A 17,215-nucleotide genomic window follows, 5' to 3' on the forward strand; every position below is an offset into this window, starting at 1 on the left:
TGTTTGGATTGGCTTATTTTAGTTGCTTTTAAGCCAAAATAGCTTTTAAGCACTTGTTTTTAAGCCAAGCAAAAATAAGAAACCTATGGCTTTTGGCTTAAAAGTCATAAGCCAAAAGCCCATCCAAAACAGGCTCATAGTAAATGAAGATATCACAATTGAATGAACAATACATACATGATAAATTGTACTAGGAAGCAGGACAATGCAAGATTGTAACTTTCATGCAGAAGGAGAGAACTAAAAGAGATTTTACTCATGGAGACATGGTTAAACTAAACTTAGAACAGTCATTCAAACTTCTCAAATAATAGTAGAACACCGAATATTACATTATACAATGAAATGCAATAGTTTTCTACATTGTATATCTTCTTCTAATAAGTAATTTTTACATTGTGAATGCAATAGTGCTCTACATTTTGGAAATGATAAGAGTGCGGGCAGCGTTACAATTTAGAGCTGAAAGGATTAGGCAGCAGGAAAATGGTAAATAAGAGTTCGAAACAACTCCAGATATCTCAAGTATTATGTTGTTTTGATCGGTAGAAGTCGTCCATCACAATTTCTGCTCAATGAAGCTCCATCATCACCATAAGTTACTCAAGAAGTAAAAGTTAATTAAAACTTTCATGTCTCATAGACATCACTGCTTGGCTCCAAACACTTTCATGTCTGCATATGTATAAAGCTTCTCATTGAACATCACCTGTGGATCCTTACTTAGCAAAACTCCGTCTTCCCCATAAGCATCCTTTAGAAAAACAGACCAATTCATTTCTGTACCAGCCAAATAAAACGTCCGGGGCTGTTTCAACAGCATCTGATAAGTATGCTTAGTAAGACAAAACTCCTCCTTGAACTCCACAATGTTATGCATATAAGCTCTCTTCTCCAACGTCAAGCTTAAAAACTCGTGAATCAATCCAACCCTAACTTCTCTGCCTCCACAGTCCACAAATCCAACTTACCCCCATCAGAATAAGGCGAAACTAATGGCAACATATACAACAAATTCAACTTCCTTTCATCGCGTTCATCCAAATCCAATGCCTTCCCATGTTTTATCAGAAACTTAAACGCCTTCTTCACCTTATCCTGATCAACCATATACTCTTTCTCTAATGCGCTAACTCCAATGTAGGATCCCAATTTACAAGCTCAACTACTCTTTTCCCATCTCCCTCAACAACAACCTTAAAATAATCCTCGTACTTACCTGTCCTATCTCTAAAATCTTCAGGTATACCAAATAAAAGTCTATTATGATAAAGTTTACTCAAAAGGAATCCTCTTTTCATTTGACATCATTAACAATTTCCTAACTACATTAACTCTATCACTTTCCATTTCATTCATTATTTTACCTTCCTCATCCAACAATTGTTCTTGGTTCAAATTCTGCTCTATGAAGCTCCATCATCACCGTAATTTACACAAAAAGTAAAAGTTAATTCAACCTTTCATGTCTCATAGGCATCATTGTCAGCGTCAATACCTTTCATATCTGCATATCTATAAAGTTTCTCATTGAACAGCACCTGTGGATCCTTATTTAGCAAAACCCCGTCTTCCCCGTAAGCATCCTTTAGAAAAACCGACCAATTCATTTCCGTACCAGCCAAGTAAAACGTCCGAGGCTGTTTCAACAACATCTGATAAGTATGCTTCGTAAGACAAAACTCCTCCTTAAACTCCACAATGTTATGTATATAAGCTCTCTTCTCCAACGTCAAGCTTAAGAACTCATGAATCAATCCAACCCTAAACTTCTCCGCCTCAACAGTCCACAAATCCAACTTGCTCCCATCAGAATAAGGCGAAACTAATGGCAACGTATACAACAAATTCAACTTCCTTTCATCGCGTTCATCCAAATCCAATGCCTTCCCATGTTTTATCGGAAACTTAAACGCCTTCTTAACCTTATCCTCATCAACCATATACTCCTTTTCCAACGCGCTAACCGCCAATGTAGGATCCCAATTCACAAGCTCAACTACCCTTTTCCCATCTCCCTCAACAACAACCTTAAAATAATCCTCGTACTTCCCTAACCTATCCCTAAAATCTTCAGGTATACCAAATAAAAGTCTATTATGATAAATTTTACTCAAAGCAATCCTTTTATCTTTCGACATCATCAACAATTTCCTAACTACATTAACTCTATCAATTTCCATTTCATTCATTACACAAGATTCTTCTTCTAACAATTGTTCCATAAAATCAGTGAAACCAATCCACATCTTACCATCAGTATGCCTATAAATCTCGAAAATTTTCGGGTGTTGTTGAAGGGATCGGACAACTTTTCTGCCACGTGGAAACCCAAGTTGTTGGTGAAGTTTTCCAGCATCATCAAGACGAAGAACATTAAGGGGTTGTTTGGATAGGAATTCTTTGGTTTTAGTTAAAAATCTGAAATGGGTGTCACGAAAAAGGATGCTTTCGAAGTGGGGGTTGATGTTTGGTTGAGTTTGAACTAATTTAGTACGTGGGGATTCTTTTTTCTTTCGTTTCTTGCGGAATTTTTTAGGGGTTTTGGTGACGAGGAAAGAAGTGGAAAGTTGTCTGAACTGGGAAGTGAGGAAATTTGGGGAAATTGAGGTTTTGGAAATGGAAGAAATGGTGGTGGATTTGGTCCAAAGGAAATGGAAAAGTGTCATTTGTGTAGTGTTAGTTTTTGATTTTTGGGTGTTGGAGTGAAGGGTTTAAGAATGAAAGGCAAGGGTTTAGGATGATTCTTTTGCAGAAATTAGGAACGGAAAAAAAAACAAGAAGAAAGAGATGAGATTAAGAGCCCGTTTGGATCGGCATATAAGTCGCTTATAAGCTGTTTTCAGCTCTTTTGAGTGTTTGGCTGGCCAGCTTAAAGCCATTTTGTGTTTAAAATAAGCCCAAAAAATTAATTGGGCTCGTTTGGCTTAACTTATCTAAGACAGCTTATAAGCCAAAAAAAATAAGTTGGGCTACCCTAATTTTTTTTTTTTTGGCTTATAAGCTGTTTCCAGCCTATAAGCTGCTTTTTTTAAGCCGATCCAAACAGGCTCTAAGAGCCCGTTTGGATTGGCTTATAAGTTGCTTATAAGTTGTTTTCAGCTTTTTTGAGTGTTTAGCTGGTCAGTTTAAAGTCATTTTGTGCTTAAAATAAGCTCAAAAAAATAATTAGATCAGTTGACTTAGCTTATCTAAAGCAGCTAAAAAAATAAGTTAGACTATCCCAACTTATTCTTTTTAGCTTAAGCCCATCCAAACAGGCTCTAAGTTGAAAAGGAAAAATAGAAAAAATCCGACCTGCCGGATTCGAACCAGCGACCTAAAGATACTGCTATGGAACACACTACAGTCTTCCGCTCTACCAACTGAGCTAAGGTCGGTTGCTGATATAACAGGAAGAATTATATATCCTATAAGCCTCGTACTTTACTGTAATATTACTCCTCCCGTCCTAAAATAATTGTTACTTAGGAATTTAAGATAAGAAGAGTAATTGTTTTCAGCTATACCCTTATATTAAAAATTTACTAATAGTATTCAATTCTCAAGAAACGTCTACTCCCTTTGTTCACTTTTAATTGTCCATTATTTCAAAAATAGATTTTCACTTTTACTTGTCACTTTTAGCATATCAAGAAAAGGCAATTTATGTTTTCCTGTTTTACCAATAGTATTAATTACTCACTTCAAATCATTTTTCAAATCCAATAAAAATATGCACCAATTAATATGGGTACATTGGTAAATTATGCACTTCATTTTTTATTTCTTAAACAGCGTGAAAAGTCTAAAGTGGACAAGTAAAAGTGAACGGAGAGAGTAATAAATACGGGTAATTTACTAAAGGGAAAAGGGTCAAATATACCCCTCTACTTTAGTTTATTGGCTAACTTTGTCCTCTTTTACTCAAAGTAATCAAATATATCCCTCCCGTTATAAGTTGGGGCCAAATATACCCCTACCGTTAGCAAAGTTTCAAAAATATCCCTCATTTCTAACATATTCCCACATAACCAAGTCTAGTCATTGAAATTGGATGACATAGACGCCACATGACATTTAACTTATTCTATGTTAACTTATTTTATGTGGTGCCTACGTGGTAATTTTTTTATAAATAATCTAGAAAATTGATTTTTTTAAAAACAAATCTGAAAAAAAAGGCTTTTATTAAAAATCTGAAACTTTTTTGTTTTAATAAAATCCGCTTTTTTAAAATATATTCTCGAAAATTTGATATTTTATTAAAAAAATTGAAAAATGATTTTTGTAAAAAATCAGTTTTTCAGATTTTTTAAACTTAATCCATATTTTAAAAAAAATAAGACACTTTTTAAAAAAAATACTTTACAGTTTTTCAGATTTAAAAAAAAAAATCATTTTCCAAAATTTTTAACTAAAATATTCAATTTTCGAGAATATATTTTTTAAAAATGGGTTTTATTAAAACAAAAAAGTTTCAGCTTTTTAATAAAAGCCATTCTTTTCAGATTTGTTTTAAAAAAATTAATTTTCTAGATTGTTTTTTAAAAAATTGTCACGTAGGCACCACATAGAATAAGTTAAATGTCATGTGGTGTCCATGTCACCCAACTTTAATGACTAGACTTGCTTATATGGGAATATGTTAGAAATGAGGAGTATTTTTAAAACTTTGCTAAGGTATATTTGACCCCAACTTATAACGGGAGGGGTGCATTTGATTACTTTGGCTAACAGATGGCAAAGTTAGCCAATAAATCAAAGTAAAGGGATATATTTGACCCTTTTCCCTTTAGTAAATTACACATTGTATTTATTGTTTTCATAAAGTGCGTGAAATGAGCTAAAACGGCATTTATTTTATAATGGAGTAAGTACAATATTAATCGACCAATTGAGATTTATTTTATAATGGAGTAAGTACAATATTAATCGACCAATTGAGATATTATTGCGGAACTACTTTGCCAGAAACCTTACTCTGATATTGAGTTTTCGAAAGCTAGACCGGAAATGATAATCCCTACAAAAAGATAGTTGCCTTGCAGTTGACAGCATCAGTGTAGTTTTGTTTCAGACCTTCTCTTTTTCTCTATTTACTTATTGGATTGGTAGGTAAAAAGATAATTTTAGTTCTTGATAGAAGTTTGAATTATATACTTGTAGCTTTTTAGATATCTGCATTTTGCTTTACAAAATATGAGAATTAATACTTTAATACCACCAAATATTAGTACATATTTTGACTCATGCTCCACATCATGTCATTCTTTTTGGTTAGGGGAGTATATCGCTTCATTGATACAATTGCCTTCTCTTCAATTTATCTTAATTCTTACCTGCAGTTTCTTTTTTATTTTTGAGATAATGATGTTTAGACCATAATTGTTACTGTTTTAATGTTGTTTTCCAAAATTGTATGTGTTTTCTTATTTTTCAAGTGATTTTAATCTTTTAATGAAATTTTTCTAGCATTAAATTATGAAATCTGCGGTACTACAAATTCTACAAACGATCTATAAAGATCCTTTTAGTGATCAATCAACTTTAAGAATTGTTGCTTACTCATTATTTAAATTCATTTTGAATACTATAGATCATGAGAAAATCATTTATCCATTAATAGTGACTTTATATCATCACTCACATCATAATAATTAGAATGCCTCCCATCTACTAGTAGAAATGCAACTTAAGGTCACGGGTATGAGGTACTATCTCATCAAAAATGTCCTCTTAAGGTCACGCGTATATCTTTAAAAATGTCCTCTTAAGGTCACGGGTATCTTATTAAAAATGTTTTCTTAGCATTTGAATCTGTATAGGTTAAAATAGTAAATACAGAATTTATGTAAAATAATAATTAAATACTACATTCATAATATGCTAAAGAATACGGAGTATATTAATGTACAATTATACATGATGTTGTAAAAACTGTTTATTTAATGTATGTAGTATAATGGTCGTTGCTCACGCTTGGCTGTGATGGTAGTGTAATAGAGGTCGGTGATGCCAGTAGTTGATAGCGAAGTATTGGCTGGTGGTTGATCGCAGTAACTAGTAATGGAAGTGGTTGACAATGATAGTTGTTAGATAAAAGGTGGTAGTTATTGGTGGAGGTGACTGGTGATTGCGATTGTGGTTGTGGAGTGATGGCTGGCATCATATATCTACAGATACAGGTGTGTTTGGTACGAAGAATAATGTTTTTCACGAAAAATAATTTTCAAAACAATAAGCGATTTTCTCACTTTTTTTTTTTTGGTGTTTGGCATGTACGTAGAAAATTCTCCCAAAAACACTTGTATATAACCAAGTCGGACACTACGAGGGTTGGATAAGGTGTGAGAGTGGTGAGGGTGGATCTATGGGGGGTGGGGGTAAGGTATGGTGTATTGGAAGGTAAAGTGGAGACAATTAGTGTGAAATGTCCCTTGTTTTCCCTTTCATTAGAGAAACTTATTTTCCTAGAGTGTATATTTTACAAAAAAATTGACCAACTATGAAAAGATTGAATATATACCACACACCCATAATGCCAAAAGGTAGAACTTTGTGGATAATGAACGAACCACTTGGCAGAGAGTATTAAGAATTGAGAATAATCTATCAAAAAGGAGAAAAAGTGCAGGGAAAGAGAGTCAAAGCCAAAGCAACTGATATGCTACAGCAGCAGCTAGGATTGCCCTTATTCTATAATAACTTCACAATTTCAATCAACATATGGTTCTGTGTAGTTATAATGAGACATCACAAGGAAAAAACTATCGCGCCCCTAAACAATTCCCATTTGCACTGTGCCTCAAATGTGTAATTACATAGCCCTATGTACTCCTTACGGCTACATAGGAGTGTTCTGGTTGGTCCTTTGCAGAACCATTCCTTTTCTTCTCTTCTTGCTCTCTCTTGCTTTTCTGACTGTCCAAAATTTCGTTTCCGCCCTTCTGTGTGAAATGTATGTTGTTTAATAATATGATCCAACAAAACAAATTAGTATTATCATCTACAACCTTGAGATCCCCACCAACTTTTAGCTTGCTTGTCTTCTTGAAAATGGTTTCTGGCAAATTAGTAGCTTCTCATCACTGCTTTCTACCTCTACAACTCTCGCGTCCCATTTCAACCGTGCTGCATGAGCCCTTGCTAACTCAATAAGAGGGACAGTATCACGTATAATCACCCAGCCCTGCAACATGCAAATAGCAGTTAGCAAAAGTGACAAAGAGAAGCTCAGTCAAGAGATAACAGCTAGCTGAAATGAGCATGCATGCACAAGGGTGTGTTGATGTTACTCAGCATTCAGGTATATTAACAATGGCTGAAAGTGGGTGTCGGGGTTTTGGCATACAAGATCAAAGGGTAAATGGCATGTTGAGGTAGAAATAATAGATATCTCATAAGTAGGGCATCGTGTTCAGGTCGCAAAACGCGAATATAAACCATAATAACCTGTACGACCTCATTCTAAGTAGTGGGAGGAAAAAAAGGATGCTTATAAAAAAGGATCTTTACACAAATAACCGCCCGGATTCTTTGTTTGCCTTTCCTAATGCACTGATTATACATATATTATGTATTATACATGGATTATACGTATATTATACAACCGCTGGCTATTTATAGTTTAAACGGGGTTGGGCAAACGGCTATTTAGGTTAATTCTTCTATTAAAATAAGGGACGAGGGAAAAAACTAGTGATATGAAAAGGGTAAACTAAGAAAGAAAGAAATATAGAGCTATTTGGGGGGCACTATATGATGGAGCACCAGACCACATGCTACTTATGGAGCCCACTTCAGTGCCCCTCTAGCTAAGAAAAGGACTTGTCAGTGTAGGATACACTAATGGAAGTGGAGAGCAGAAAAATCAAAAACTCCTTTTGCAACCCAAATCCCACTAAGACTTTAAAAACCTCTGATACTGAGACACTTTGGTTGCTTGTAAAAGTAAGTGGATGAATCATAATAGAGCTATCTTAATTGTAATCTTATTGCACCATTATAGCCATTAGAGCTTGAAAAGTCACTACTTGTTGACTATCAAGAAGTCCATCTAACTGCTGCATGATTACAAAATGAGGACTAGCAAAGTATAGAAACAAATATACATACCTCTGGACGAAGAACACGGTCTATCTCAATAAACAGATCAAACATCGGACATCTGCTATGTTGGCCAAATTCCAGTGACAGAAGTCCATTAGCATGCACCAGATCATAAGTTCTAGGATATGTTGGAAATGCCTCACACCTGCAAAGGAAATAGCAAGCAAGATTAGTCACATAATCCACCCCAAAAAAAAAAAAAAAAAACAAATACAAAGAAGTCGCTTTGATGAAGTTTATGAATCAAGATGAACTGATTTTATGTGACATTCAACCAAACTTTCATTTTATAAGTCAAAAATCTGCTGAAAACCAAGTTGATGTCAAAAAACTGAGAAGTTTGTTGATGTATATGAACACGAGTCATCTAAAAGCATGTATCATTCTCGCCAACTATATATACAATGTGGTATTCTCTCTTAACACCAGAAATAGAAGTGGAAAAAAGAGTATTTTCCTGCTTTCTACATCATTTTACTGTTTTGAAACAATATTCATATAGACAGAATTTCCCCTGAAACTTGAAACAATATAACTCCAAGTAGAGAAAAAGCTATGTCGCAAGCGCTGTCCACCTGCAATTCTTTGAAGACTAAGTATTTTAGCCTCCAAATTACACATGTGGTCATAGAAAAGACATTTTTAGCAAGCATGAAGTGCATGACAATGCTGTCTAATTAACTACCACCTCATTAACTCCCCACCCGATTTTGTATCTTCGGCAGTTACTAAATATACCCAAAACCAAAACTAACTAGCACCATGTTTTTAATTGTCAAGCACAAACCAGTACCTACAAGTTCCTTTGAGTGGATAAAATAGAACTCCCAAGAAGTTAAAAAAGTCCCAGAGTTTAGACTGGCAAACATGTTACTCAGTTATCAGTACTTTGTTCTTTATTATGATACATGCTCCCTCTTCATCTCAATCACAAAAAGTGAGTTACTATTAATTAGCATAAACCTTCTCCAAATTTTAAGCGTCTAAAAAAAGCTAAAAGATTACTTTCATGTAAGTAGGGGCAAAGAAACTTCGCAGAAGATGGTGCCTTGGTGAAGGAAACCTAGTCATTGAACCTAGTTACGACTGAATAGATCGTGCAACCAACGACTAGTGAAAAATGGTAACAACTATAAGGGAATGCTCAATGTTGAAAGGAATGGATGAATGTCGGCTTAATAGTGATATGGTAGTTCAAGTTCGAGATAGTATTGGTCAACCAAATAATATGACTTGTGAGTTGTGAGGTACAACAATTATTAGGAATCATTAGAGTTAAGGGCGATCAGAAGCTATCATCCAAATTCAATTTACTGACAGATTTATGCATCTAGCATTCTCTATATCATATAAACTAGCAAATGTTGCATGTATTAAGAGTTGATATTTATCAAGTGCATTTCTTCACTAGAGAAAGAGAGAAAATTTACCAATCATGCAACACACCAACAAATCCCCTGTCGAGAATTAGGGGAAGATAGTTAGGCCCACTGGTGGGAATCACATTCATGACCCACGCCGACTTTTTAGCATCCAGTAGAGCAGCATTTAGACCACCAAAATGGGCATTCATGTCCAACACATTTCTAAGCATATTATAGGGAGGAGAAGGGTCATCATCACCAGGTCGCTTTGGGTGATCGGAAAATATTAAAGGTGAAAGAAGTGACCAATAATTGTTAACTGCTGAATTCCAGTTAAGGGAATCCTCAGCAAGAGCTTCAGATGGCAAACCTAATAACACAAAGAGCGCTATCATTAGATGTTCAGAGGAAAATAAAATAACAACATGTAACAGAGTGCTACACATTTAAAACTTTTGAAAAGGAGGATAGCCCATTAGTCATTACCATGAATCTTAAGTTCGCTGGAGTTCAATTTTGCCCTAGAAGGCCATTTTGTCCTTTCTTCAATAGGAATCCACCGGCGGCTTTGAGTTCCAGCAATGCATGCTTGTAGTGGTCGATAATAGGGGGATTCAATGTCCTGTCCTTTACTGCAAAGAGAAGGCCCAACACCTGGTCTCCTGTAAATGGAAGCAACTCTTCTTAGTCACACAAACGTTGCTCACATGTACTATTGCGGGTCAGGAAACGATAAATCAAAATGAAGATTTGTGGACGAGGTCTGCACACCTTGCAACGTAACATTTCTTTAAACTTGTCTTTTTCCATACAACAGTTTCGTCTTGTTGTGCCAACAGCTCCCAGCACATACTTTCAGCAAAATTCCGGACAAAGTTCCATTTTTTCAGGTTCTTTTTGTTGCGGACTGAGCGCTGAGTATTCGTAACAGTTGAAGTCCAGACAAAATATCCACCAGGCCTTAATAATCGATCAACTTCAACAAGAAGAATACCGTCTGCACCAGAATTCATATTTTATTAAGGTAACAAATAAATATGAAAGATTTACATTTTACATTAGTTATAGAAGTAGATTCGAGAGCCAAAACAGCATTATAATAATGGTGAACTTACGAAAAGCGACGCAGTGCGAAGAAACTTTATGAAGCTACTAACTAGTACAGTGCAGAATCACAGAGACTCTAAATGGTTTGCTCACACGTAATAGCAGTTCCTAAAAGGAAAGAGAAGTGTTGCACCCAAGGTTATGGACTGGTGGTTAATGAAGTGGGAGAAGAACCATGAGGTCTCGAGTTCAAATCCCAGCCGAGGCAAAAAACACTAGGTGATTTCAATTCTTCCCATCAACCTACGCCTTGGCCGCAGACTTACATGGTGTCTGTGTTGGCAGGTAGCACGTACATAGTGGAATAGTCGAGGTACACGCAAGTTGATCCGGACACCACAGTCATAAAAAAGAAACAACCACTTAAGAGGAAGCACCAAAGGCAAGCCCCCCCCCCCCCCCCCCCCCCCCCCCCCAAGATTCATTAGTGATGTAACATTAGAAAGAATCATATAAACTTGATTCTTCCTGAACTTTTGTTACAAATAGCAGTATGAGAAATATACTGGACATCAAGATTACTTTTTAAATAGCCGATGCCTATTAACTTTTGTCAGATCCCTTTTCTTCAGGGGAGGAGCAGGGAAACCAAATAGAAATCTGTATTTGAACAATTAAGGTGTGATTTTTGAAGGTTGAAGGGATTGGCTTTGGAACTGCATCACAACTTATGTAAATAATATAAGTATAGGAGCCTAATCCAGTTGAGAAAACATTATTTGTCAAGTTTTCACTTATTTCAATTACAAATCCTCTGATGCATTTATAGAAACTTCTTCTATGTTCCTAATGGCATGCATGAATTATGAAACATCACTCGCTTACCAATTTATATCAAAGTGAGACCTAAATGAGGTTCTAACCACACTTTGAACTCTACTATTAAACAGGCGCTATCCGAAATTATCCTGATAACAAGAATTAAGGATATTAACAAAGTACATATTTATGTATGCATCTTAAACAAAAATGGTAAATTACTGAAATTGTCATTTTCTCCAACTGGCTTATGAAGAGTACCTTTCTGATCCCAGTCAACATGACATTCTGCACAATGTATCATATCGAAGGAAAGAGATGGATAAGGCAACTGCTTCGAATTAAATGATCCAATCATTGCGGGAAGACCTCTTTCAAGTGTTAGCTGAACTTGACTGCCTGAAGCTTCATAATTTGCAACACACATGGTCAATAATTGGCTAGAAAAGAGATGTGCCCCAAAACTGCCATAACCACATCCAATATCCAAGATAGTTCGGACCTGAAAAGGAAGCAGGAGTATCAAGTAGTTAGAGTTTGGTGCAACTTTAATGGCACCAGACAAAAAGGAAAATAGAAGTAATATTTCCAAATGTGACAGAAAGCAGTCCTTCAAGAGCCGAAGAGAAATTTAAATGAAAATTCAATATGAGAACAAATGATGGAGAAAAATGAAGGATTTCATAACAAACTACATGAATAAGATCTAGATGTTGTAGAAGCTTTCTTTACGACTAGAGCGAAACTATACGAAAATAAATATAAGTATACTGTCCAGATATGTATGTGGTAAGCAAAGCAAGGGAAGCCATTGTTCACTGGTCAATGGAATTTTAGCACAGGATAGTTTTTTTTAAATCAAGTAGCACAATATGATAAGGAATTCTGAATAAAAGGATGAACCAGAAACCAGGCCCAACCATTAGAATCCACTTACTCCAGCTTGTACAAAGTTTGATTCATTTCGTAGCCCAATCATTTCTGCTATTTGATGTGAGTAGTCTTCAATGCTGTCAAACATGGCAGAGTCTGAACGAAAGGAAATCTGCTCTTCCTCCAACATCATCAACCTATCATTGCATGAAATGAGGAGAAAAATAAGCACAAGAGCAGATAATACAATCATAGTTAAGCAAGAAAAAGACTACCATTTTGCACTCACCTTTTTGTCAAACTGCCAGAGGAGAGTACCTCTTGTGCAGTAATATTAACATTTGCATGCCAAATGACGTCCCTACCAGTAGGCCACCTAAGAGGAATCTTGTAATTAACAGAGGGAAGTACCAAGCAATTCTGTCTTGAACCAGGTCCACAGTAGCGGTCAACCTCCTGACCCTTAGTAAGGCCCAAATCAAGATTTTCCGACACATTGAAACATGGAACAAAGTTCTCAGATTCAGGAGGACAGTATTCGATATCCTTCACATTTGTTGCACCAAGAGAGAGCTTTCCTATGTCCCTCAAATCCGACACTACTTGCTCCTGAAGCTTCCTGTATCCATGGTATATTTGACCTCTTGATGAGGAGGTTATCGACATTGTCCACCAAAAGGATCCGGTAAGAGCAAGAACTATTATGACAACTAAACTCAGCCTGATCAAAAGCAAAGCGTACTTAAGTCGATTACGGCCTGTTCCAGGGCTAAATGGATCAGAAAGTAAGCCATTTTCACCCAAACTATGTTTTGAAGGAGAATTATCTGGAAACAGAATCCGGAAAAGGAATTTTGTAGACAAATAAGGCTGATCACTAGCTGAGCGATTTCGCTCCAAATCTTCCTTTTCTATTTTATCTTTCATCTGAGAGTCATCCCAGAAATCAGGACCATTAACTGATAACCTCCCCACACCTGAACCTCTATGGAGTGGCCTTGCCATGTTCCAACCTGATAAACCCCAAGCAGAACAAATTACAAAAGATATACCAAGAACAAAACTTTATATACTTAAATAAACAATAACATGAATAAATAAACTCCATCTCTAGGAACAAGATCAAATCACGTTTTTCCAACTAGATCAAGGGACCCCCAAATGAACTTCACAACAGTATCATTAACATAACAATCAAATGTTACAATCCACCTAGTGATGTTCAGGAAACAGTTGAAACAAAAGCAGATACATTAAACTAAACAATAAACAAAGCCAGTATAGGTGTGTGTTCTTTCCTTATCAACCAAGTAAAAGCCGAGATTTAGTTGAGTAAAAATGGAAGTAAAGTCAGTTCAGTATACTACACAAGCACATAAACAAAAAAAAAATTTAAAAAAAAAAAAAAAAAAACACCACCCCATTTCCTATTTTAGATCAATTCAATAAGTAGAAGACAAAAATGGAATCTTTTTCCAAAACCCACCAAGAAAAAAAAACCCAGAAACCACAGACCAAAGTAGTAGTAATTTACAAAAAAAGAAAGGTTTTGAATACCTCAATGACAAAAATAGATGAAGCCCAGTTTCTTAATAGCAAAAAAGCCTTCAACTTTCACAAAATTTCCCACAAATCAAGAATTGTCTTCTTCTACCTGAATTTCAGCTCCCACTCTCACATTCAAACAAATTCAAGAATTGGCTTTAAATTGTGTATACATATAGAGAGAGAGAGAAATAAAAATATATATAGAGAAAAAGGGTATATTGAGAATATAATGTAGTTGAAGTAGGGATCCAATCACTACAGTTTTGCTCACCCGTGAAAAAGAGAGAAAAAAAAAAAAACACTCTTTCAATCTACTCTTTCTTGCAAATGAGTCTAAAAAAACAGTGTAAATAAACATGTAGACATATAACCAATAAATTATACTAATAAAATAATTAATTTTTTAATTAATAAAATAATTAATAAATTATACTAATAAAATAATTAATTTTTTAATTAATAAAATAATTAATGAAGAAGCTGCGTGTTCTCCAATAGGCATACACATTTCAACAGAGTAGTTAAGGGAGAGAGAGATTAGTAGTACTAATAATGACACAAGGTCAAGGAGAGTAAGTATTAAGTAGCTAGAGTTCAAACACAACTGTAATCCTTAACCATTTAAAGATTTGTAGAAAGTGACACAAGAAAGAAGGAACCGACTTTATTGCACATCACTCACTTACTCGTCATCCTTATTCGAAGATCAATTATTATCCCTTAATATTATTAGTATGAGTTTTATGAAGTACTCACTTCGTTCACTTGTTCACTGTTTTAAAAATAGATTTTTATTTTATTTGTCCACTTTCACATATCAAGAGAAAAATAATTTATTTTTCTTGTTTTACTCTTAATATTAATTACTCATTCCAAATTATTTTTCAATTTCACTAAGAAATCTTACACCGATTAATATGGATATTATGATAAAATATCTATATCATTTATTATTTCTTAAAAGGTGTGCAAAATCCATAATGGACAAGTAAAAGTGGACGGAAGGAGTGATTATATTTAAATTCTTGTTAATAATTAATGCTTCTCGATCCCATTTTAATTGTTGTTTTTGCTCTTTTCACATCCATTAACAAAAAAAAATTACTAAGAGATAGTTGTGGGATTACACTTAAGAGTGTTGTTGTTATTATTAGATGTTTTTTAAAAATTAAGCAACATTAAAAGGACTACTTGGAATAATTAGAAACACTTACTAATATTGGTCTTAAATTTCCAAAATAGCACTTTATTTTGAGCTAATTATTTTAAGCTAAAGCGTCAGTTAAAATGAGATAGAGGGAGTAATATGTAAAATGTTAAAACTGGTAACTAATCTGCAATACAGATTAAATTACACTTATAATATGTAAAGTCGTATAATTTGTATCCTATAATTAATTGATGTATCTCTTTCAGAGGACTTTTGGGAGTGTGAGAATTTAATAGTAGATCTGGATTTTGATAACAACTTGCGGCGGATTTGCAGCGCCCTATTATCTTTACTTACCCATCCGTTTTTTTTTTTTTTTAATTTTATAATTTATGCATAGATAACATGGAAGTAGCCGAGTAGAATTGACCAATTGGATACAGTAGTATTTAAAAATCATATGACATTAATTGGTAAAATTTTCACCATAAAAGAAAAAACTACTATAAGGAGTCTTAAGTTGTGGTCCAGTTTTAATGCCTACCTATTTGAGTTTGTTGTCCATTACGGTTGTTTTGTTATACGGAACACATCTTTGCCCACTAGATAATTAAATGATTAAAACTTTCTAATTTTTTTTTATGACATGAGAACCCGCAGTCGCTACCCTTTGGGTGCGCATAGGGTAAACTCAGCTCCTGTGCAATAGCTCGCAAACCCCACAGGAGAGGTAACCCGCACTAGGCAAGCCTCGTGCGACAAGCTCGACCCAGAAGGCAAATCTTCTGCTGTCGTTGGCAGGGGATTTCGAACCTGAGACCTCCATTATGAAAGCCTCATGCTTAACCAAGTGAGCTACCCTTGCGGGTAAAACTTTCTAATTTTCAAAAGTTAAATCATCTAATAGTACTTTTATAATGAAATATTTAATTCTATTTTTTTTCCATAAAGATAGTGGTACTTCTTTTGTCCCGATTTATGCAGCGCTCTTTGAATTTCGAGAGTCAAACTTTTTAATTTTAATCATAAATTTGAACAAAGAATCTTTAAATTTTTTGAAATAAAATTCACATATTTGGAATAAAATTCATGTATTTGGTACTATGTAAAAATTACTACTACGTCACAATAATTAACAATCCAAAATATTTAAAAGACATATCAAAATATTGCAGCTAAAGCAAACCTCGTTTAATTCTCAAAACTTGAAATGTGGAACATAAATTGGGATGGACAAATAGCAAGGATGATTAATATCCTTCCACAGTTAATTAGAGATTTTGACTTCGAATTTTAAGATTAAAAAACTTATCGATAAAAAATACTTTACCTCCTTCAGTGAATTTATTCGGTAAGCATATGAGTTAGTCGACATTGGTAAATGTAGCTAGCTAGTATATGAAAACAGGATTAGAGATGGAGATGGAGGGAGGCACATTAGGCTCCACACAATAATGTGAAATTCGAGAAGATAATAAATAACGGCAGACACTTTTTAGTAAATACAAATTCCTATCCTTTGACAGGTAGGCAGATCAAAAATCTTGTACTATAAAAATTTGCACTTTAACTACTGCTAGTCTGCTATTTATTCCTGTACAACTATATCCGTGAATCCTAGCCGCGCTTGTCTGGCTCTTTTGTATCTTTCTCACTTTGGATATACTCCACCGTCTCATATTCCTTGATTATTTTTCTTTTTCACGCCTCTTGAAAAATTATAAATAAAATATGTGTTTTATTATTTTATTCATATCTCTCTCCAATAAATATATTCTAATTAATATTGATTATGTTCAAGAACATTTAATACTGAGGATAATATGGGAAAAAATTAATTAATTTTATCTTAGTTTTGTAAATGAACAAGTAATTTGAGACATACATTTTTAGTAATGTGGCCAAGTAATATGGGACGGAGGGAGTATTTCACTATGTATAAATTATGATTTCATTTCACCCCAAAAAAATAAAGAAGAAAATTGATGGATTTTGGATATGTTTGGTGCTTGAGTTATGATTTCATATCAACCCCAAAAAGGTACCAAGAAGAAAATTAATGTAGTATGTATACCGTTCATTGGATACGACTAGTTTAGCAAATGTTATTTATCGTACTATAATCTATGTATAAACATATGCGTAACTCAATCACAAACAAAATGACCTCAAGTACATGTACGAGGTAATGGACTAGTGGTTGAGTTTCGGTCAGATAATTATTATATTTATGAACAAATCACGATTTTCAATTAGGAAGTTAGTTTTCAGATTAGGAGATCTTTATATTTGAAGGGAATGATTGATACGTTAGTGAACTGAA

The 17,215-nt window shown here is 34.5% G+C and overlaps 2 protein-coding genes, 1 non-coding gene and 1 pseudogene across 3 annotated transcripts; all 4 read right to left on the reverse strand.

Moving 5' to 3' along the window:
• Positions 1 to 270: 270 nt before the first annotated feature.
• LOC132629002 (protein WHAT'S THIS FACTOR 1 homolog, chloroplastic-like) lies at positions 271 to 1,419 on the reverse strand (annotated as a pseudogene).
• On the reverse strand, positions 976 to 2,798 carry LOC132627524 (protein WHAT'S THIS FACTOR 1 homolog, chloroplastic-like). The gene has a single exon (XM_060342913.1). The coding sequence runs from the start codon at positions 2,667 to 2,669 to the stop codon at positions 1,464 to 1,466; it is 1,206 nt and encodes a 401-aa protein (XP_060198896.1). The 5' UTR covers positions 2,670 to 2,798; the 3' UTR covers positions 976 to 1,463.
• Positions 2,799 to 3,291: 493 nt separating this feature from the next.
• On the reverse strand, positions 3,292 to 3,380 carry TRNAY-GUA (transfer RNA tyrosine (anticodon GUA)). The gene is given in 2 exon segments: positions 3,292 to 3,327; positions 3,344 to 3,380. It is a non-coding gene; the product is annotated as a tRNA-Tyr (tRNA).
• Positions 3,381 to 6,611: 3,231 nt separating this feature from the next.
• On the reverse strand, positions 6,612 to 14,134 carry LOC132627525 (probable pectin methyltransferase QUA2). Its single transcript, XM_060342914.1, has 9 exons — positions 13,752 to 14,134; positions 12,484 to 13,207; positions 12,259 to 12,391; positions 11,583 to 11,823; positions 10,227 to 10,452; positions 9,942 to 10,117; positions 9,522 to 9,825; positions 8,098 to 8,236; positions 6,612 to 7,171 (listed from the first exon to the last, which is right to left on the reverse strand). Exons 2-9 carry the CDS (start codon positions 13,197 to 13,199, stop codon positions 7,016 to 7,018), a joined length of 2,091 nt encoding a protein of 696 aa, XP_060198897.1. The 5' UTR covers positions 13,200 to 13,207; positions 13,752 to 14,134; the 3' UTR covers positions 6,612 to 7,015.
• Positions 14,135 to 17,215: the final 3,081 nt, after the last annotated feature.

The sequence above is a fragment of the Lycium barbarum genome, chromosome 2 (genome assembly GCF_019175385.1).
Source record: "Lycium barbarum isolate Lr01 chromosome 2, ASM1917538v2, whole genome shotgun sequence".
Taxonomy (NCBI): Eukaryota; Viridiplantae; Streptophyta; class Magnoliopsida; order Solanales; family Solanaceae; genus Lycium; species Lycium barbarum.

Bases quoted from the DNA above. Each gene is read 5' to 3' on its own strand.
- LOC132627525 (XM_060342914.1), bottom strand. From the start codon at position 13,199: ATGGCAAGGCCACTCCATAGAGGTTCAGGTGTGGGGAGGTTATCAGTT. The intron at 12,392-12,483 runs GTGAGTGCAAAA...ATGCAATGATAG, and splicing joins TCTGGCAGTTTGACAAAAAG to GTTGATGATGTTGGAGGAAG. The intron at 9,826-9,941 runs GTAATGACTAAT...TTGTGTTATTAG, and splicing joins CAGCGAACTTAAGATTCATG to GTTTGCCATCTGAAGCTCTT.
- LOC132627524 (XM_060342913.1), bottom strand. From the start codon at position 2,669: ATGACACTTTTCCATTTCCTTTGGACCAAATCCACCACCATTTCTTCC.